This window comes from Arvicola amphibius, chromosome 13 (genome assembly GCF_903992535.2).
Source record: "Arvicola amphibius chromosome 13, mArvAmp1.2, whole genome shotgun sequence".
Classification (NCBI taxonomy): domain Eukaryota; kingdom Metazoa; phylum Chordata; class Mammalia; order Rodentia; family Cricetidae; genus Arvicola; species Arvicola amphibius.
Genome location: NC_052059.1, coordinates 8,305,862 through 8,328,071, shown reverse-complemented (window position 1 = coordinate 8,328,071; position 22,210 = coordinate 8,305,862). Strand labels below are relative to the sequence as shown.

Sequence of the window (22,210 nt, the reverse complement as noted above, 5' to 3'; positions counted from 1 at the left end):
TAGCAATTGCCCACTGATATTCCTGGAGAAAGTGAGAGGCAGACATGCATGTACACACACAAAATGCAATACATAAAACAAATACCTTACTTTTTCATTTCCTAGATTCCATAATATTATAAAATAATTAAAAATATAAGTTGTATATATGTGTATAATTTGTTGAAAACTACAGTGGAATAGCAACCAATATGAAAGGAGTTGACACATTTCTACATGACAAAGTTCATGGAAGGCAAACTTGTACAAGAAAGCTTGCTCTAGAAATAATAGATGTCACCCTCTAACATTGCCTCATTCGCTATAGAGTCTCTGGGCAGAGAGGGCCACAGACTAGCCAATAAGAATGAAAATACTGATGGCATTGATGTTTGTTCCCATAGCATTCACAAAGGTATACTCCACCAGGGCTGGTCCACTGCACTAATCCAGCTGTTGAAGACTCGCCTTAGTGAAGGCGGGGACAGTACTTGGAGAAGGCAGCATCACCTGGAGACCACAGAGAACTGGCCATAACTCTGACAGCTCCTTTTCCTCTCTATCTTCCCGATGCTGGTAATCTCCTCCTGTTTTACATGGACTCCCAACTCTTCAAGAGCTAAAGAGGCATTGCATAAGATACTTAACATCACTTTCTGGGCTGGAAAATTAGTAACAGGACCCTACAAATCCTGACAAACTTGACTTCAACCTCAAATACTTAAAAAGCAGACAACTTCTGAAACTGTTATTGCAATAGATTATTTACAAGAGGTGGCTAAAAATCAATAGACTACAAACTACAAGGATTTGCCTTTGATCCTCAGAAGCCAACTCAAAAACACTGGGTGTGGTGGCATGTACTTGTAATCTCAGCACTGGGGAAGCAGAAGGGTTCCTGATGCTACAGGACAGCCACACTAGTCTGATTTGCATGATTTAGACCAATGAGACATCCAGTCTCAAAGGAGGTGGATGGCCTTTCTGAGGAAGACCCTGCCTATTGTCCTCTGGCCTACACACTCACATACCCACATACGTATTCCCCCCCCCCCACCACACACAACACACACACACACACACACACACAGAGGATAGAGTAATTTGGAACCTCCTAAATAATAAGCAATGGTATTGCAATTTACTTTTATTTTCTTTCGAGTACCAGACTATGCTGCTGCAGCTACTGCTGTTATGAAGTGGTAGTGAGGTGGGTACCTTTTTTCTACAAAGCTGGTTGACATCCACAGACAGCTAGCTGTTGGTTCCAAATTCATGACCTGAAGTTTGAGAAAGCATCCCACTGAGCGTGCCTTTTCTTCTGCTTCATGAGCTGGCAACACAATCTTTCATATTAAAAGAGCCTGTTATTGATTTTATAATTAAGGATTTAAGCATGTGATTTTGTGTCAACATTAATTGATCACTCTAGGAAAAAAAGCTATGAGCATATTATCTATAGAAGGCACAATTATGCTGTTTATATATATAAAAGACACTATTACTGTCCCATCTGTGAGCATTATATTGATTTTATTTGCCTGAGTTTTCTGAGTCCTGAGCATTAATTTTTATTGAAAATGGACTATAAAGACTCATAATATCTGAAATGATTAATATTCCTTTAAGAGTTTTCATTTTTATGAATGATATCTGTATATACTTTTATAGAACAATGAAAATATTGTATAAAGTAATAAATGAATCTGTAAATTATAGTGACACTTTAATATGAAGAATATTTGTAACAATGTAAAAATAATAACCACAAATACTATTTCATATAGTTTATTGAACCAGTTTTTGATGTCTTCAGCAATATGTTCTTCCTAGATAGAATGTTTTTGAAGCTCTCTCATTAATTTTGATCTAAGACAGTGCCTTCTTAGATTTATTACAATGTACTGTATGTGCAAGAAAAAAGAGAAGAAAATTATTAATATTCTTTTGAAAACCTTTCATGCTGGCCTTTGCTTTAGTTACTTGTAACAAAAAGCATAGGGGGAAACAAAGCTTGCAACAAAGGAAAACACACGTTTGATAAAAAGTGACGTGAACACCACCTTTTTAACACCATATTGGGTAATAACTTGAATTTGTCAGCACCTCACATTCTTTTGGTGAGTTCGATTCCAATCACAAAGTTCTCATTAATGCCGTGTTCCACTGTGACTGTCTGTGAACACAATGCTAAGCAGCAGCTCTCTAGAAATTCCTCTTCTATGTGATTCCTTTGATATATTACTTTCCTTTATGTCCTGTTCTTTGGCTTATGTATCTGCTGAGGACCTGGACCATTTGGCCTTTGGAGTTTTCCACAGTCTATACATTGCTGACTGTGTACTGAGGATGCAGGATAAGAGCATTCCTTAGTCCTTCATGTTTGCTATAGTCTGGCAGATGGGATTAAATTCAGGTTGGATCTCCCCCTGGCAAGATATTACTCTGGTATTTGGCAAGACTACAAAGGAGGCTTTGTGTCAATTACCTTTTCTTTAGCTTTTGTTTGGGCAGCGATCTGTTGCTTAATGCCTCTGCCTATTATTTCATTTGGGTTTGATAGCTGGAGCTACTATAACACCTTGTTGTAAAGAAAGACTTGCTGTACCTACTGTTTGGATGCCCTGACGCAGCTCATTTCTGAAAGGCAAGGTATATAATTGCCTCTTACTGCTTATCAACCAGTTTTCACTGATGAATTCTCTACACTCTTGAATATGACAAAATCTAACTCTTAAAAAGCAGCAATTATTAGGAGACATGGAGAGAAAGGATGTAGGAAGAGACAGCTGAAACTGAGGAGCTTTGGGGGAACAGTGAGGAAATCTAGTGTAGCTGAAGCTTCCTGGAATCTATGATCATGAGGATTCCTAGGAATAGAGGGTATGGAGCCTGAGCCAACCATCATATGTAACAGGGCAAGGCTTCCAGAAATGAGACTGGATTACATTTGATTGATGTGTTGTTCAAGGTTAGTGTGGGAAGTCTTTCTGTATATGTGTTTCTTTTATTGGTTAATGAATAAAGAAGCTAGTTTAGCTTGTGATAGGACAAAGTAGAGCTAGGTGGGGAAATGGAAACTGAAGGCTGGGAGAAAGAAGGTGGAGTCTGGAGACACTATGTAGCTGCTGCCGGGAACAGATGAGCTGGAACCTTGCCAGTAAGCCACAGCCATGTGGCAATACACAGATTAATAGAGATGGGTTAAATTAAGATGTAAGAGCTAGCCAATAAAAATCTAGAGCTAATAGGCCAAGCAGTGAATTAATTAATATAGTTTCTGTGTGATTATTTCAGGAGTCTGGGTGGCTGGGAAATGTACAAGCAACCTCTCACAAAACAAGAGGGTCCTAAACAACCAAAATTGATACTAGGACAGAGTGTTTCTGTTGAAAATCTTACAGCAGGGTCCATTGACTAGAAAAACATTCACATAGCTCATTGAATATAGAGAGGTCGAGCTGGTACTTGCATGGAGCCTTGCTCCTACATCCTAGTCTCTTTGGCATGGGAAGATACCCTGTAGTCTACCAAAAGTGGAACCTGGGCACCAACCCAGCCATAAAACCCCCCACCTACATTCTGTCCTGCCTTCAAGATGTCCTGGTACAATGATGGCTCAGAATTTGTGGGAGTGGCAACCCAATGCATGATTTAACTTGAGGTTCACACCATGAGAGGAGGGAGATCATGCCCAGCTCTCTCTTGGATAGCCAGAAACTAGAGACTAGAAGGATAGCACAGAGATCTAGGCTAGAACCAAACATTACTGACAAAAAAAAAAAAAAAAAAAAAAACAATTAAATGATATTCTACTATACTTAAAAATCAGTGCCTTGTCCAGCCCTAATCAGAGAGGCATCCTCTGGCAGCAGATGGGAGCAAGTGCAGAGATCCATAGGCAGACATTATGCAGAGAGAGAGAGAGAGAGTCTAAGTTGGAGGTCTCAATCAGGTTCCTCCCCTCAGAGCTTGAGGAACCCCAAGAAAGAGGGGGAGGAAAGACTGTAGGATCAGAGGGGATGGAGGACACCAGGAGAACGTGACCCACTGAGTCAACTAAGCAGGGCTCACATGGGCTCACAGAGACCGAAGTGGCAATCAGACAGTTTTAATGGATTTGCACCAGGTTCTCTGTGTGTATGTCATGGCTGTTAACTTGGTGTTCTCGTGAGACTCCCCAAAATGGTAGAGAGTGTCTCCCTGGTTTCTTGGCCTTCTCTATTTTTCCTTTTCTTTTCTTCCTATTGGGTTGTCTTATCCAGGCTCAATATCAGGGATTTTTGCCTTGCCTTATTGTATCCTATTTTGTTCTGTTTGACTGCTATCTTTTGGAGGCCTGCTCTTTTTCTGAAGAGGAAATGGGGGGGTTGACCTGGAGAAGAGGGGAGGTGTGTGTCGAGGACCTAAGAGGAGTGAAATGAGGGGAAACTGTGATTGGGATGTATTGAAGGAGGGAAGACTCTATTTTCAACAAAACAATAGCGATTACATCGTATTTTTATGAAAACCGTGAAATGCCTCAAGGCATTTTATTTTTATGAAAACCGTGATTTCCGTAAAACATATTTTCTAATGTTTGGGTACTAGATAACTCCTGGAAGTCTTCTTCTGCCATAAACTGAGTTTGGTTCCGCAGAAGTCATGGGACAGCTCTGACCTGAAAGGGGCTGAGTTTGGAACTCTTGGCGTCAAAGAGGTCATAGGGTAAGGCCCTTCCATCTGACTGTTCCCCACCATGAGAAGACAAAGAGACCCTGGAAGTGTGCATGGCTAACAGGTACGGGGAGCTGATGTCATCTGTTTGCCAGGGAGAGACCAGCTCTGTTGGGAGCTAGTTCTTGGATTTCTTTTTCCAAGAATGAGAGACAAGTCATTTCCATCTGAAAAGTCACAGGCCTGTGACATTTTGTTATGGTATTTCTGCCCAACTAAGCTTAGTCTAGATTTCTCTAACAGGACTGAACAATATGTGTAGCAGCTATTTTCTTATTTATTTTCTGTCCCGAACATAAGAGAAACCCATTTCTTTTTCCTTTTAAAGATTTATTTTAATTAATCAATTAAATTGTGTGTGTGTGTGTGTGTGTGAGAGAGAGAGAGAGACAGAGAGAGAATGGCATTGTGTGTGTGTGCTATGTGTATGAGAATTCAGAGGTCTGTGGAGGCCAGCTAAAGGTTTCCTATCCTCTGGAGCTGGAGTTACAGGAGGTTGTGAGCCTTTGGCATGTCCTCTGCAAGCACAGTGCGCACTCTTACCAGCTGAGCCATCTCTCTAAGCCCTGAGCCATTTCTTTAAGAAATACTGATTTTTTGGGGGGAGAAATGTTATTTCATGGTTATAACCTGGGTACTAGAGATATCCTTCCTATAATCAGTGGTTCTTCACTTTCCTAATGCTGTAAACTTTTAACACACATCACGTGGTGACTGCCTCCCACAAAATTATTTTCCTACTGTTACGAATCATAATGTAAGTATCTGATATGCAGGATATCTGTGTGATATGTGACCTCCCTTCCACCAAACAGGGTCGCAACCCACTAAGGAATGCTGCTCTATACTGGGTCACTGTTTTTAGGCCTTTCTTAAGATATTAGGAAATATACTTCTTAAAGATAAAATTCTTCATGATTTTTATTTATACTTCAAGTTCAAGATTACAGGGTTTATTTAATCTTGTTTTGATTACATGTAAAAAAAATCCTAATTTCCAAGCATACAGGGTGGAACTAAAAATAGAACTGAATAGTTCACAAATGCCCATTTAAGCCTGTATTAACACAACGTTCTCAGAATAGCATGAGATGCCTTTAAATTTTCTTGTTTGTTACCAAACTGTTTGTTTCCCTACTGCAGTTTTCTTTCCCTGTACGCTTGCCATTTCCCTCGAGATGCCATTTTAGATTCTCCTTGTCTCCTGCAGGAATCTCACCTCTCTTTAAAATTTGTTGTTGCTAAATTTCACGTCTTTTCATTCTTTTTGTTTTTTTCGTTCACACTTTTTGTTTTTCCTCCCATTTCTTCATACAGCGCTCCCTATGTGTCACTGACTCCCTGTTTCTCCACCTGAGTCTTCACAGAGAATTTGTTTATCATCTTCATTTCTTCCCGGAGGACGTTTGAACGTGATTTCTAGGTTTCCTAATTCTAATTCATGACAAGCAAGCAAACAAACAAAACCTAGACAAAAATGAACTACAGAGAGCATTGATGTCAAATCTTATACACAATCATTATGATAAAAAGAGGGAAAATGGAGAACACCCTACAAAGAACATGCCTTAGAAAGGGTGCCCCACAAAATCAGACCAATTAAAATTTAATAAAATAAATAAAATTTAGCTATACTGCTGTAGATCCCACTAAAAGATGAGGATTCATCACACAATGTTTTCTGTCATTTATTTTTTTGTTCATTTAGTTTTTTATTGTTTGAAAATAGTTTTGTTCATTGTTTAGTTTTTTTATTGTCTGAAAATCTGTTTCAAGACAGCCTTGGAATAGCTCTTCTAATTTTAAACAACTTTCATTTCTATTGTTCTCATGTAAGATTTAAAAGCATAACTGCTGGGACAGACATGGTGGGACAAGTGAGTGATACTAGACTTGAGAGACAGAAGCAGGAGGCTGACCGTCAGTTGACACCCATCTAGTTTACATGGAGGGTCTAGGCCAGCTTGAGCTCTGTGGTGATGCCCTGTCTAAAATGCCAAAATTAAAAAAAAAAAAAAGGAGGAAGGGATGGAGAAAGGGAAGAAGGGAGGAAGAAAGGGAGAAAGGCAGATAGCTCAATGTGGCAGTTTGTTTTCTTCAAGTCCTTAGTTGATTTATTTCCTTGCTTTACTAAGTAAACTGTCCAACATTTTGACATTGTGACAGGGCATCACCATCTTTGAAGTTCACCTTCTAGAACAATCTTAGCTATCCATACCACCTGTGGCTGTGGGCTGCAAGTTGCAATGTTGCCTGGACATCTTTCTATTTCTCCTGGCTCACTTACAGTTTGAGTCTACTTCCAAAAGGTTTTCTATCAAGTTGGGGTTTGTCCTCAGAAAGAGCCCTGCCAGAGTTTGCGAGGTCAGGACTGCTCTGTCCAGCCCTACCTTTCCCTAAAGCGTCTCTCCTGCACATTCATGAATCCGTCTGCTGTGTTTTCCTGTATTGCTACTTCAGGTTCCTTTCCTTACTTTGTCAGCCATTTTCTTTGCTTCTCCTCCCTCCCTCCCTCTCTCCCTCCCTCCCTCCCTCCCTCCCTCCCGCCCTCCCTCCCTCTCTCACTCCTTCCTTTCCTCCCTCCCTTCTTCTCTCCCTCCTAGACTCTGATACTGCTAAGATCTTGCTGTTGATAGTTTTTTCTTTCTTGTTTGTAGTTTAACACTTTGGAGATGTCATACAGTGTATTGTTGCAAGATTTTTTTTTTTTAAGTTTTAAGGAAACTTTTCTGGTGATATGTGAGGATATAGAAATAGTGAAAAACCACACTTTCACCACTGCTCTCTTAGCAGAATGCCTCACAGTGATTCTGTTTTAACTTAATAAACAAGTTCTTGAGCAGACCGATGCTGTGTTTGATGCTGGGAAGATAGAGGAACAGACCAAGTCCGCTGCTCCTGGATGAGACCTCAGAGAAGTCCTGGCTATCTTGGCTGATGATTCCTTCTGTGAAGTGCTTATTATTTTATTTTTAATTTTGCTTTGTTGTTATCTTCCCCCTCAGAGTTTGAAGTTATTGTTTGGGAACACGATACCTACTTTGCAGCCAGGGCTATCTTGCAGTTTCTGAGTGTGTTGGGATTGTGCCATGTTCCTTGAAGCCAGGCTTTGATATCTTAGAAAGAAAGAAAGGAACTTTCTGCTACCTGTAGTGTATGCCTGTGTTCTCTCTGGCTTTGTTTTCTTGTGATGCTTGTTACATTTACAGTTGCGAACTGCAATGTGCGCTTTTTATCAGCAAGCCTCACATCAAGTCCTTTGTACTGACACTGCAAACAGGGACCATCTGGTCTTCCCTGAAGATTTTGTTTACTTTAGAATCTTGTCTTTGAACAGACGTAATAAGAAAGGAAAGGTTCTTTTTCAAAATTATCTTTTCTTCCTGCATTGGCACCTCAACTTTAAATCATGTAAACATACCTTGTAGGTGATAGTGATTAAAATGTACGCAATTAAAAATAAGGTGACCTTTGAGTTGTGGTATCATGGGTCAGATTGGTTTGTCATTTAGTCTTGTGCTACCATTATAAAACTTCAGGACTGTAGGTGAAAGCATCAGCCAGGGCAGACATTCATCAACAAGGGAATGCATATCCACTGAGATTGGTGTGTTATGTTCACTGTGAAATATTGAGCGGAGCGGATTCTCTCTACACGTTTAGAACAGCAGTGGGGACAATTTGTAGCATCTTTTCTAATTGTAGTTTCCATCATTTAAAAGTGGGCAAAGAGGCAAATGACTGCCATATAACTACATTTCAGACTGTTTTATTTTGAGAAAATCTCGTTTGATGGTTCCTAACCTTAAATTTATTATTGTGAAGCTTTCCAAACAGATGCCTCCTTTCTGAGTAGGGAGAGGAAATGGCCAGTTATGTTCATAAACCAACCGATTATCGGTTTAAGACTTGCTTTCCCTCTTGGTAGAATGATTTGAGAATCAGCTTGCCTGTTTCCACACTTAAGCATGAAAACATTTTGTAGTCTATTGGTGTGTGAAAATGGTTAATAGTCTCCTTCCTATCTTCCTTCCTTCCTTCCTTCCTTCCTTCCTTCCTTCCTTCCTTCCTTCCTCCCTCCCTCCCTCCCTCCCTTCCTTCCTTTTTCTGTGATAGGGTTTCACCATGTATTCCTGGTTAAATTAGAACAGACCATGTAACCCAGGCTGACTTTGCATTTTGATTCTCCTGTCTCTACCTCCTGAGACAGGTGTGTGTTACCCTTACTCAACTAACATTAAAGAAACTTTTTTTTCTTGAGGTTCTGGGCATCAAACCAGGGCCTTGCATGTAAGGATGAAAGGAAATAATACATCTATATTATTGGCTGTTTATGATATACTGAGCATGCCCTCAGTAACTGGGATAATTGACAAGTGGAAAATGGTTCACTTGGGGATTTTCAGTATTAGTGGGAGAACTAATTAATTAGGTATCACATCAAAGAACATAAAATATTAACATAATTAACACGGAGAGATATATTTCCCCTTATAGATATAGGCAATAAAGACTTGAGCTGTCTGAGAGATTTGGGGATATCCTCTAGAAAGATAAGGATTTGCTTCCAGTTTCAGAGGTTAGTCCATTATCAAGGTAGGAGCATGACGGCATGCAGACAGGTGCTGGCTGGAACAGTAGTTGAGAGTTCCCCCATGATCCATAGGCAGAAGAAATGAGAAGGACACACTTCTTTCAACAAGTCTATACCTTGTAATCCTTTTAATTCTTTCAAATAGTGCTACTAATTGAGTTCCATTACCTGGTGACTAAGCATTCAAATATATGAGCCTATGAGGTCATTTTTATTCAAACCACCCAGGTGTATTGTTCTGGTCATGCATGGGAATGTCAACTAGAAAACAGTGTTGCATTCTGGAATCATCTTTGTAATAATCTACTATTGTTATTTTTAAACCCTTCCTAGTTATTCTTACACATAGGTTTATAGGTTCCAATGTTTGTTCTTTCTTTTTCCTATTAATTATTGTATTTTTCTGAATGCGAATCCCACGATTCTTCCATTTAGGAACAAACCTGAGAAGATAGCTTTGTTTACTTTCTATCGATTTTACTATTTGATATAGAATTATCTTTTGTGTAACGTTAGGTAAAATAAATGAAAGAATCCCAACTTATTACCTACTGTGAGGTCTATAAATATTTGATGCTTCTTAGCTTTGTAAAAATGCTCAAATATTGTCATTTGTTATTTAACTTCAGCAAACTAAAGCCAATATTGATAGAATTGTTGGTATCCCATGTTGGCAGAAAGAATTTGAGTGACTTTACATGCTTTGTCCTTTCCAAGAACAGCTCTAGTGAAGCGCTCTCAGACTCTCTCTGAATGTGGAGGAAGGGTTTGAAAGGTAGCTGCTACTTTGGCTCTCATATGTGTATATATGTGTATGCGTGTGAATGAATTTTATTTTTGTTCATTTCAGTAATAATATTAGTTAATGCAGAGATGAAGGTGGGTGCTCTGAACATTATCTGTCAAACAGAAAAACCATGAACAGGCAATTCAAACAAACTTGCAGTGAGCATCACATAAAATCCAGGTAGCCTAAACTATCTCCTCTTAGCTTAAATATTTAGTGCAAAGAATACCAGTATAGAGCAATATAGTGTGAGTGTTTAGGCATCCCGAGGTTACCTGGTCTCCATGTAGGACGATAGGTAAATTTTTATACAGCAAATGCACTTAAGACTCAATTTCCCACCTATACACAAATTTCCCATATGCAGGATTGGTCATGAAGTTTACCATGTAACTTGTTATGTTTCTTAAATGGACTGATAGTCATTGTAGAAAATCCATTTATTTTTCCAGGACCTGATCTTCAGGTTTGTGTATCCAAAAACCCAACATGCTGTACCAGGAAGATGGAAGAGAGATACCAGATTGCAGCTCGGCAAGATTTGCAGCAGGTGCTTCAGACATCCAGCTCAACATTAAAGTTGTTAATATCTCGAAATGCAGCTGCTTTTCAAGGTAGATGGATTTGGGCGAATGAACAGTCCTATTTTGCTATATACTTGTGATAGCAATATTGGTAAACTTGGCTAGGTTCATTTCTTTGTAATTGTGTTTCATTCTGGGATAAAATAAAGTTTGTTTTTCTAGCCATTATAAATTATGTATGGAGCCTTCCTGAGTAGCTATTAAAGATGAATAAGAGAAACCATTGTATTGTTGAAAAAAACCCATTGGAATGTACGCCTTTCAAGAGAGCGCTCTTCCAGTTTTCCATGATACTCACCCTCCATTTTACCTCAGTGGAAACACATATTTATTAGAATCTGTGGGCAAAAGAGGTAATATGAAATCTCACTGATTATTGCCTGGATAATCACAGATTAATATTTAAGGGTAGGAATTGAAGAAATGTTTATCCTGAGTTTTTTTCCTGGCAGCCCCATGTGGTTTTCATCAGAACACAGATTTGATATACTAAGCGCATTCAAGACTGATAAATAGTCAAGTCAGAGATATTAATTGATGTTTAAGGGCTGGCTAACCTCAGAACTCATCCCTACATCAAACATGTTGACACATAAAATTAATGAGATATGAAATTATAAGGCACACTGAAAAATAGATGGTCTTTTTTATTTTAGTCTTTTTGTGAAAGTCCTTACTACTGTAATGAAATAGCTTAATTTGTTCTCCTTTACAAGGCTTTTGTTGTTCCTATGCTTAAAATTAAAAAAAATTAGCTTACATGACTTTTAAAACCAATTTACAGCTTCTGCTCAACACTGAATATAGGTTCTGTTAGTCTTCCTGTCTGATAAGTATAATAATGTCAGTACATGCGAATAATTTGCATGTTTATATGTATAACTAAATCACAAAGCTGATTTTTAAAATTTTACTTCCTATATAAAATAAATTTAGTAAGTCAAAATAAAAATTTAGTTTGAGTTATAATGCAGCTCATGATAAATTGATGATTTTTTCCTTTATAAATTATGAAAAGATTCTAAGATATTTGCTCAATTATGTTTTTGAAGGTCTAGAATATAGCTTTGTTTCTCTTGTGAAACTTACTTATAGGATATTGTGAGGAGGAATTCATTGAAATGCAATTTACATAAAGATTTGTGACACGAAATGGCAAAATTAGAAAGCCTTAGGTGCCCAGTGGAAGTGATAATTCTTATTTCTCATAATAATGGGAACATTGTGATACAGAAAATGTATTTTTTTCAAGTGAACAAGCAAGAAGTAGAAAAGTCAATGTCAAACATAGTGTTTCTGGTTGTCAGTCATATACTTCCAAAGGTAAGGGCAACATTGGAAGTAATCTTAAAACATATATTTGAGAATGCCAATGAAAAGGTTTGCATGTGGAGTATTACCTATGAATTCTCATTTTTTAACCCTAAAGTTCATCCTCTCTGGAGCAGGTGACCAGAAAAGGTCATGATGAACGCAGCCTTCTCTTAGTCAGTGGCATTAACTACAGACAAGGGCATGGTGCCATTAGTTGCTCTCACACAGGCAGATGGGAACAAATATAGAGACCCACAGCCACATAATATGCAGAGTGAGAGACCTTGGAACACTTAGCCCTAACTAGGAGGTCTCCATCAAATCCCTTCTCTCAGGGCTACTTCTCCTTCTCACAGCAGTCATTAATACTTATAGTTTGTTCACTTAGGGGTGGGACCCTGTGGAATTTCTTCTTCCACACACATAAATTTCCATGTCAGTTGGTGTTGCCATTGTGCCAGTCTTGTTGGGAATTCATGAGTGTACTCATGTTTTGGGCACACCAACTGGCAACAGGTGTACTGGTCCCCTAGCTCCTGCAATGCTCTGTTTCTTCCGTGTTTTCCCCTGAACTTTAGGTTCAGGGTCACAGTGCACTTGTATTCACTGGGAACGGGTGCCCTATGGCTGCTTATCCTTTTCATTCTGACCACTTGTGGATCTCTCATAATTTTCATCTGTTGCAAAAAGAGGCTTCTTTGAGGGGTGAGAGTTACACTTAACAGTGACTATAAAGTTGAGTATTTAGAACATAGAAGTTAAGTTGGTTTAAGAAGATGACAATAGTTGGTTGTCCTATCTAGCCATGGTTAGTCAGCTGTTTACAGTACTAAGCATGAATTCCCTCACACTGAGTGCCTTAAGTCCAAATAGATAGCTATTGGTTTCCTCCGTCATGAAAGGTATGGCACCACTATTGCACCACTGGGGAAATCTTGCCAGTTTGGTCATTGATGTGTTTCATAGGTTTTACTTCTGGCTACCAATGCCTATTACTCCATCTCCCTCAGCGGTGGGTCTCTGCTATGTAGAAACATACATAGCTCTGCCTGATATTCTGGGAATAAGTCAGTAGCAAGGAGGATTCCAGGTCAGTTCCTCTTCCATTCCCCCAAGTCTTGTGTCTGAAGTGTGTGGTGTCTGTAGCAATAGGGCTGTACATTCAAGTTCTAGAAGAAAACTGAGCACAATAATAATAATTTATATTGTTTGGGAACTTCCTGTAGGACCCTGACCAACAACTTGAGGGAGGGTTCCAATGACTAGCACTAGAGTTTTTTGTTAGTCAGGTCATAACTCTTTCAGGGAGTTATGTGTGTAGCTGTAGAAGAAAGTTTCTGTTCCACCCGGTCCCACAGCAGTTCAATCTCAAAAAAAAAAAAAAAAAAAAAAAAACCACACACAGAGGCTTATATAAATTATAAACTATTTGACCTGTTAACTCAGGCTTATTATTAACTAGCTCTTGCAACTAAAATTAACCCATAATTTTTGTCTATGTTTAGCCATGTGATTGGTACCGTTTTACCAGCGAAGCATTCTCATTCTGCTTCTTCTGCTTCTGAATGATGCCTTTCCTTTTCCCAGAATTCTACCAGTCTGGTTTCCACACCTATACTTCCTTGAGTGATGAATCTTTATGGTGTATAAGAGTATTTTCACTCAATATGCAGCTACATATATGAATGTGCACACACACACACACACACACACACACACACACACACATTTTGTTTCCAGCCTTCTTTCTCTCCTCTCTGCCTCCCTCTATTTTCCCTCTCTCCTTCCTTCCTTCCTTCCTTCCTTCCTTCCTTCCTTCCTTCCTTCCTTCCTTCCTTCCTTCCTTCCTTCCTTCCTTCCTTCCTCCCTTCTTTCCTTCCCTCCCTCCTTCCTTCCTTCCTTCCTTCCTTCCTTCCTTCCTTCCTTCCTTCCTTCCTCCCCTCCTTCCTTGTTTTTGGTTCTTCCTTTTGAGATAGTTTTTACTGTGTCATCCTGGTGGGCTTGAAACTCAGTGTCACTATGTAGACCAAGCTGACCCCAAACTCACCAAGATCCTCCTGTTTCTACCTCCTGAGTGCTACATTTAAAGGCATACACCTAAGTGCTAGTACTTTATAAGTATTTTTAAGTAATCTTATAACACAATATGTTTCTCCATGGCTTTTAAGAACATTTTTTGTGTTATTTATGCCTCTTTTCTCCTTGTCTCCATGTATTGACCTTTCTCCCCAGTCAAGTCCCTCCAATATCTCCTATTATCCCCTTGGTAGCCGATGTGGGATTCCCCTCTGTATGCTGTGAATACCACTGCTGAACAAAGAAACTGCCTTGGCCTGTTGATAGGGCGGAACTTAGGCAGGTGGGGAGAACTAAACTGAGTGCCGAGAGAAAGGAGACAGAGTCAGAGAGAAACCATTCTGGAGACAGATGACAGAACTTTAGCTGGTAACCCACAGCCTTGTGGCAATACACAGATTAATAGAAATGGGTTAAATTAATCCCAGTGGCCACACTAGTCAGCCATAGAGGATGGGTGGTGGTGGGGCATGCCTTTAATCCTGGCACTAGAGAGTAATATAAAATGGGAGGAGATAGTATAAGAGTCAGTCTCAGTCTGAGGATTCTTGGAGGCAGGATCACCATTTCAGACTGAGGTAGAGGTAAGAGCCAGTGGCTGGCTGTTTTGCTTTTCTGACCTTCAGCTTGAACCCCAGTATCTGTCTCTGGGTTTTTATTATTTGGGCTACACTCTACCAGTTCACAACCCTAACAATGGTGAAGGAAGGCTCCCATTCCCTACACCCTCAGCAGCCGTTGCTGTCAGTTGCTTTCCTGAGGTTGGTTGTTCTGATTGGGGTCAGATGTTATCTCAAAGTACTTTTAGTTTTCATTTTCCTAGTTGCTAAAGATGTTGAATACTTTTAAATATATTTTGTGGTCATTTTACTCTTTTTTTTTAGGGAATGCACTTGTAACAGATGTGGCCAATTTATAAATTGCATCGTATGTTTTGCTGCTTCTTTGTGTTTTAGTTCTTTGTATATTCTAGCTATGAATATTATCTCTGTTAATTTTTTTGTCCAACTTTTCTGCCTGTTAGAGAAAGTGGAGTATTAAAATCAGCTGTTAAGTTGGAATTAACTTGTGTTTTGAAGTCCAGGAGTACACTTTTGTACACTTTTTATGACACTTTTTATGGGGTGTGCCAGACTTTGCTGCATTTAGTTTTAAGATTGCAGTGCCTTCTTAGTTAATTGTTCTTTTGATCATAATGAAGTGTTCTTATTTATCTCTTCTGATTAGCTTTAGTTTGAAGTCTATTTTTGTCAGATATTAGGATGGTGACATTCTGGTTCCATTGGCTTGGAATATATTTTTTAAATAATTTTCTCTAAATTGGTGTATATTTTGAAGTTACCAGTTTTTCTTATTACTTTGTCAACAAATAATAAATCATTAAAGTCAACAAAAAGATGGATTTCTAAATTTTTAAAATTTATTTTATGTGTCTGGGTGTTTTGCCTGGGTACATGTTTGTGTAGCACCTGTATATCTGGTGCCTGTGGAAGCCAGAAAAGGGTGTTGAATTCTCCACCCATTAGTGACTACATGTGATAATTGTCTTTCTGGGTCTGGGTTACCTCACTCAAAATAATGTTTTCTAGCTCCATCCATTTTCCTGCAAAATTCAAGGTGTCGATATATTTTTCTGCTGTGTTCATTTCAATTCTTAATCTGACCAGCTAACCTGTATCTTTTCAGTGAGAAACTGAGGCCATTAGTATTTAATAGTATCATTGGAAGGTGTATGTTGATTACTGTCCTCATCTTACAGTTTGTCTTTCGTTCTAGTTCATGTTTCAGTCTTTACAGTTTCGTTTGTTTTCCATCTATAGCTTCTTGGCTCTGCTATTTCTCCCCTCGGTCCAAAGCATAGTTTCCCGTATTCTCTGTGGGATTGGTTTTGTAGGCGTGCATTATTTTAGTCTCTTTATATTGTGGGAAGTTTTTCTTTTCCCTTCAACTATGCCTGATAGTTTCCCAGGGGGAAGCCATCTGGTTGGTGTCTGTGGTACATTGCCACAGACTTTTCTGCCCTTTAGCGTTTCCATCGAGAAATCAGCTGTTACTCTGATGTGTTTTCCTATATGACATGTGATTTTTATCTGGTTTCTTTCAATACCATCTCTTAATTCTGTGTATTTAGTGTTTATAATATATCAGGGAGTTTCCTTTTTGATCCTGTCTGGTGTTCTGTGTTCAGCTGTGTCTTTCCTTATTTTGACAGTGTTCCTCAATGGTCCTGTTGATGGTCTGGTCTAAGCCATTGGCCTGGGATTCTTTTCCTCCTTTCATGCCTATAATTCATAGATTTCATCTTTTCAGGCTGCCTCAAAGCTCCTGCATACCCCTTTAGTGTGCTTCTCTCATATCTTATTCCTTGTTTAAGTCATCCAGTTCCTCTACCTTATCATTGAATATTGATTTTCTATCTTCTACTTGATTCGTTCTATTGGCATGTCTTTTCCATGTGTTTTCTAATGGAATTACTATTTTCAATTCCATCTTTATTTCAGTGTGGGCCTCTTTGACATTTCTGTATCTTTACTGAATTCAGTTTTCATAGCTTGAATTCTCTTTGTCATTTCATTCAGCCACATACTTGTACTTTCTTAGAGTTCTCTGAGGAGTGTTTTCCTTCCTCTTTAGGGTAGATGAGAAGTTTGTTCATGTTTTCTATAAACACTCTGGATTCTTTGACCACATTTATGGTTACTCATCTAAATCATGTGTCCTGGGCTTCACATACATAATTCCCATCAGAGAACATTCCTACAGGCCTGGTGGGTTCAGGGAAAACACATAATCTTGGCATGTCATATTGTTGTGAGTTTGTGATATGACCTGGTCGTGTGGGTTTCTTTCCATGGCTCTGTGTCTGATGTGAGATTCCTTCCAGCCTCTCTTCTGCAGAAGTTTTGTTTTGTTTTTGTTACTGCCCACCTTTGGTTTGGTTCAGACCAGGAATGAAGAAGTGCTAGACCAGTCCTTACAATCCTCAGTGTTAAGTTTTCATTAGAGTGCTAGGGTGGTTCCAATTTAGTAGGAACTCAGCAAACATGCAAATGTGACTTCTGACTAAGGGTTTTGTCTAGCTTCTGTGCAAACTGCCTCAGTTAATACTGCGAGTATTTGGTGGTGCAGGTGAACTGGGACCTGGAGCACTCACCCCTCCCCAGGCTAAGCTAGTATACATGGTGTATGCTAGCCCTCAGGGTCTGGGATTGTGCAGGCAGGGAATGTTCTGGAGAGCTTACAAGACAGAGTATGTACAGACTTCACGACTGAAACAATGCCTGGGTGTTAGAAAAGCAAGATCAGGAGAGGTGCAGGGGCCTGTACTAGGCTAGGCCACCACACAACCTGGGCAGCTGGAGTTAGGCCTTGGGTTGGGCGTGCTTTGGGTAGGTGACATTTTAGAGGACTCACTAGTCTTGGTTGGTGAACCAGCGTCATTTACATTAGCTACTTAAAAGAGTGGTATTGGACTGGAAAGGGTGCTTGACTGGTCTGTAGTGACCTTTTTCCTCACTGGTCTTGTGGGACTATATGGAAACAAGGATTATAATCAGCCCCTGCCTATTGATTTGGATCTGTGGACTTGGGTCTTCCACTCTACTGTTAGATAAAGGCTGGAGGATGGCAAGGGTGAAAAAGATGAGAAGCCCATTCCCAGAGAGTCTTGGGTTCATCCTGTGTACAGTTCACACTGGTGCTTGTCTACTCGGGCATACCATGTGTAGGCTGCTAGGCCAGAGTCAGCTTTAGGGACCACTCTACTGTTTCAAATAAAAAAATCCACCGCAGTCCATCACAGTGGTCCACTCTCATAATAAACAAAATACTAATCAAAACTGTTGCTGCAAGGGTTCTGCGCAATGACTTCAGATGTCACTGTTACCTGAGCTAGTCATGCTTCGAGCAAGCTGATGTCCTCATGTCTATTATGCATAGAAAATCAGGGCTGTCTTCAAAGAGTCCCGGACTGCCCTTGTCACCGCACAGACAGTCACTGTGCCTTTTGCACGGACTGCAGACTGTCATTAATAAAGCAGAACAGCTCTGGAAAACCGAGGGTGCCTTTCCCTTTGGCCTCTGATGATGACTGGGTACTCCTGCTTTAAACAATCATGTTTTATTTATGTGTGCACTGAAGTTTAGTGTGACTCATGCAACAATAGGCAAGCAGACAGAACATGTTTTGCACTGGACATGCAGCCCACACAGCTCCCGTGTCCTGCTCTGGACATGCAGCCCACACAGCTCCCGTGTCCTGCACTGGACATGCAGCCCACACAGCTCCCGTGCCCTGCTCTGGACATGCAGCCCACACAGCTCCCGAGTCCTGCTGTGGACATGCAGCCCACACAGCTCCCGAGTCCTGCACTGGACATGCCGCCCACAGAGCTCCCGTGTCCTGCTCTGGACATGCCGCCCACACACCTCCCGTGTCCTGCTCTGGACGTGGAGCCCACACAGCTCCCGTGTCCTTCTCTGGACATGCCGCCCATTAACTTTTCTAGTTCTCACCTTCTCAACCTTTGTTCAACGGAGACGCATTTTATTCTTCAACCTAAAATGATCAGAAATCTCAGTTAAAGATAAAAAACCCTCAGTGTTATTTTAATTGAAAGCCATAAGAAATTTGTGTTCTATATAAACTGGGATGATGAGACTGAGAACAAAATTCTTTCCTCCCCTGTGCACTGTTTCTTCTTTCCTTTATTTTCAAATACACTTAAATCTTTCTTTTTTGTTTTTAGTAAACATAAGCAGCTACTTGTCTAAATTGTGGAAAGTTCCCAATGTCATATATGGCATTAAAAGTGGTTAATGATATTTAGGATAGAAATTATTCACATTTTTGTTTGTGATTGTCATTCTCTTGGCTTATTAAATTTCACACATTAATTATAAATACTTGAAATTGAAAGATTGGCAAGCTTGTCTTTTTTATTTGAAGGGTTAAGATCAGGAATTAATAAAACTACATTCTCTTATTTTTCTGAAATATTGAAGTATGTTCAAAATCAAGAATCATGAATTTTTTGTGTTATCTTTTTTAAGAGATAATTTCACTGTGTAACAGCCTGGCTATCCTGGAACTTACTGTGTAGATCAGGCTTGTCTCAAACTCACAACAATCCCTTTACCTTTGCATCCTGTGTGCTTCGGTTAAAGGCATACAACACCACTGCCTGGCTAAGCACCATGCTCTTAAAAATGGATTTATTTAATTTTATTTGATGTGTATGGGAGGTTTTGTCTGTGTATGTCTGTGGACCATTTCAATGAAATGTCTGCAGAGTCCAGAGTGGCCTCTGATCCTCTGTTGGAGGTTGTTAATATCCATGTGGATGCTGCGAACTGAATCTGGTCCTTTGTGTTTAACTGCTGAGCCATCTCTTCAGTCCAACTGTCCTACTTTAAAAGCAGTTGCAATAAAGATGAGAGTGTCAATGAAGATAAATGTGTGGAAAGAACATTTGAATAAAGATACAATTAAAAATTTTCCCTTTACCTGTAAGAAATTCACACACAGATGCAATGAAATATATCTGCTCCCATTTCCTTCTCGGAGTCTCCATATCCTTTTATCCTATCCTTTTTTTTTTATACACTCAGTTCGGTTTTCAATCTGGTCATCTGTGCAGCCTCCACTGGAGCAAGGGACCCTACTAACTACTATATTCTCAGCCCTGAAAACGTGTGTGTGTGTGTGTGTGTGTGTGTGTGGTGTCTGACTGAATGGGCTATATTTAGGAATGCAGATCTATATACACATATGCATGCAATAACAATTAGTGCCAAAAGAGGCCATGAAAGGGAAGGAGGGCAGGGAGGGGTAAATGGAAAGGTTTGGAAGGAAGAAGAGGAAGGGAGAAAGAACAATGAAAAAAAGAGACCATAAATTTGAAAGACAGCTGGAGGGGTATACAGAAAGGTTTGGAGGAAGGAAAGAGAAAGTGTAAATGTCGTAATGATATTATAATCTTCAATAATACAAATTTAAAAACATTATTATTCAACCAAACTTCCTAAATGTAACATTTCTAGTAAGCCACTAAGGCTGAGGGAACATTCCAGAAGAGGAGAGGAAAAAAAAAATAACCAGAGGAAGGGGAGGATTGCTGTGACATTCTGTCTTCTGGGTATCATATGACTATCATAATCATGAGCTCAGAGCTGTGGTAATGTGCATCAAATACACACAGGATTAAACTGTCAAATTCAAGGCATAGATGGAGGAGGCCATATCCCTTACTGTGGAGCTACCAGCAGTAAGGAAAGGAGAAGTTTCTCCCTTTTATTTTCATTCATTGCTATTACACAATTACACACACACACACACACACACACACACTCACACACATGCACATTTACATATGTATACACTTACGTATGTGTGTGTTATTCAGTATGTATTATGTTATTTTATGTATGTTTCCTGGGCGGACTGTTTGGTACTGGATAATCAGTTGGTGTGCTCATCCCTAGGGAAGACTATTTCTCTCGCTCTCAGCATTTCTTAGTTGCCTGTAGTTCATTGTGTAGGGTTGCGGCCTCATGGGCTTTCTTCCACGAGTAATGATATTTTAAGCAGTAAGAAATACTTGATCAAAAGCTTGGAGTTCAGAGAACATGTAGCTTTTCAGAGATTAGTTCGGAGCTTTAGCTCTAGAGTTCAGTGCAGATATGCAGCCAGGGTAATTAAATGAGCTGCAGGACTAAGTGATGCACTGAGTGGCTCTTAGCATAGGAAGGTTCCCAGGGAGAGGGAACATTGCTTCCCTCCCTCTCTGTCTTGTGCTCCTCCTTCCTATCCTACGCTGATGTTGTTGCAATGTCTGTTGAGTACTTACAAGGGACCAAGACATTAAACTGTACCCAATATTCAAATATCAACCTACTTTACCTTTATTGCTTCCTTCAGATTTGTGTTATGCTCCTGTGTTTTAGTTTGTCAATCATGAATTAAGATGCTACACTGCCTAGCTGCTGTCGATGGCATCCAAGTAGATTGAAGGACTTCCTGCAGGTAAAGTTTGTTATCTCGTACAGCAGCCATCCAGTGCAGTTGTTTGTATCCAACTGTCCTTTATCTCTAAAAAGCTGAAAACTGTCTTCTTTGCTATGTTTCATTACGTTGCTGCTAATAATGGGAAACAGGTCAGTCTCCTATATTCTAGGTAAAAGTTACAAGTTTTTAAGTATCAATTGGAAACAAGCTTGTTTTGCCTGAAACATTATTAGTAGTGGAACATTTCTAATTTTAATATTATGTTTACCCTGACAAACTTTTGTGAATTCTAAAAAGTAAGTTTGGGGGCTTTGGAAGTCTGTAGGGGATGTGATTGCCCTGCAACCACAAGGCCCTGAGTCTGGCTCCCAGAAGTTATGTAAAAAGTTGCCATGTCCCATTGTGTGGCGTTTGAGTGAAAACGGCACCCATTTGGAGTGGCACTATTAGGAGGTGTGGCTTTGATGGAGATGGTGTAGCCTGGTTGGAAGAAGTGTGTCACTGCAGTGGGTGGGTTTTGTGGTCTCCTGTGCTCAAGCTATGCTCAGAGCTGGTTCTGCTTTCTGCAGATCAAGATGTAGAGCTCTCATTTCTTTCTCTAGCACTATGTCTGACAGCATGCCGCCATGAACGTAGTAGACTACACCTCTGAAATTGTAAGCCAATCCCAATGAAATGTTTTCCTTTATAAGATTCGCTGTGGTCATATGTCTCTTCACAGCAATAGAAACCTTCACTAAAAATGTTGGCTGTTCAATATCAAACTGTCAGTACTGAAAGCAAACACTGAAGTAACAGGAGACAGACAGAGTAGGCTGTATTTAGGATTATAGGTGTATATATGTAGATTCATGCAAAACAGTTGCTGTGCACCGCGTCCCCGTGTCTGCGCTCTGTGCACTAGAACCCAGTTCGGGAGCTTCGGGCAAGGGGCTGGAGGTTAAAAAACACAGACACACACAGACAGAGAGACAGTGACACGGGTCATCCTTGAATTCCCCAAGAATGCCCCCCTTATTATGTTCAGGGGCAGATTATATAGAGATAGGCACGCCCCAGCCAAACCCACCAGAAACCACTCTCCTGCCATCAGGAACTCCTGAAAATCTCGTGCTCAGAGCAGTTGTAGGCACTCAGATCAAGGGATTACAAGA

General features: G+C 39.9%; 1 protein-coding gene across 1 annotated transcript in view; it reads left to right on the top strand.

The window, feature by feature from the left end:
- Positions 1-22,210, top strand: part of Gpc5 (glypican 5) — a 522,879-nt gene that overhangs the window by 12,581 nt on the left and 488,088 nt on the right. The window contains exon 2 of the mRNA XM_038310428.2: positions 10,529-10,690. Within this exon, the coding sequence (XP_038166356.2) occupies positions 10,529-10,690 (162 nt within the window). The remainder of the gene's footprint in view (positions 1-10,528; positions 10,691-22,210) is intronic.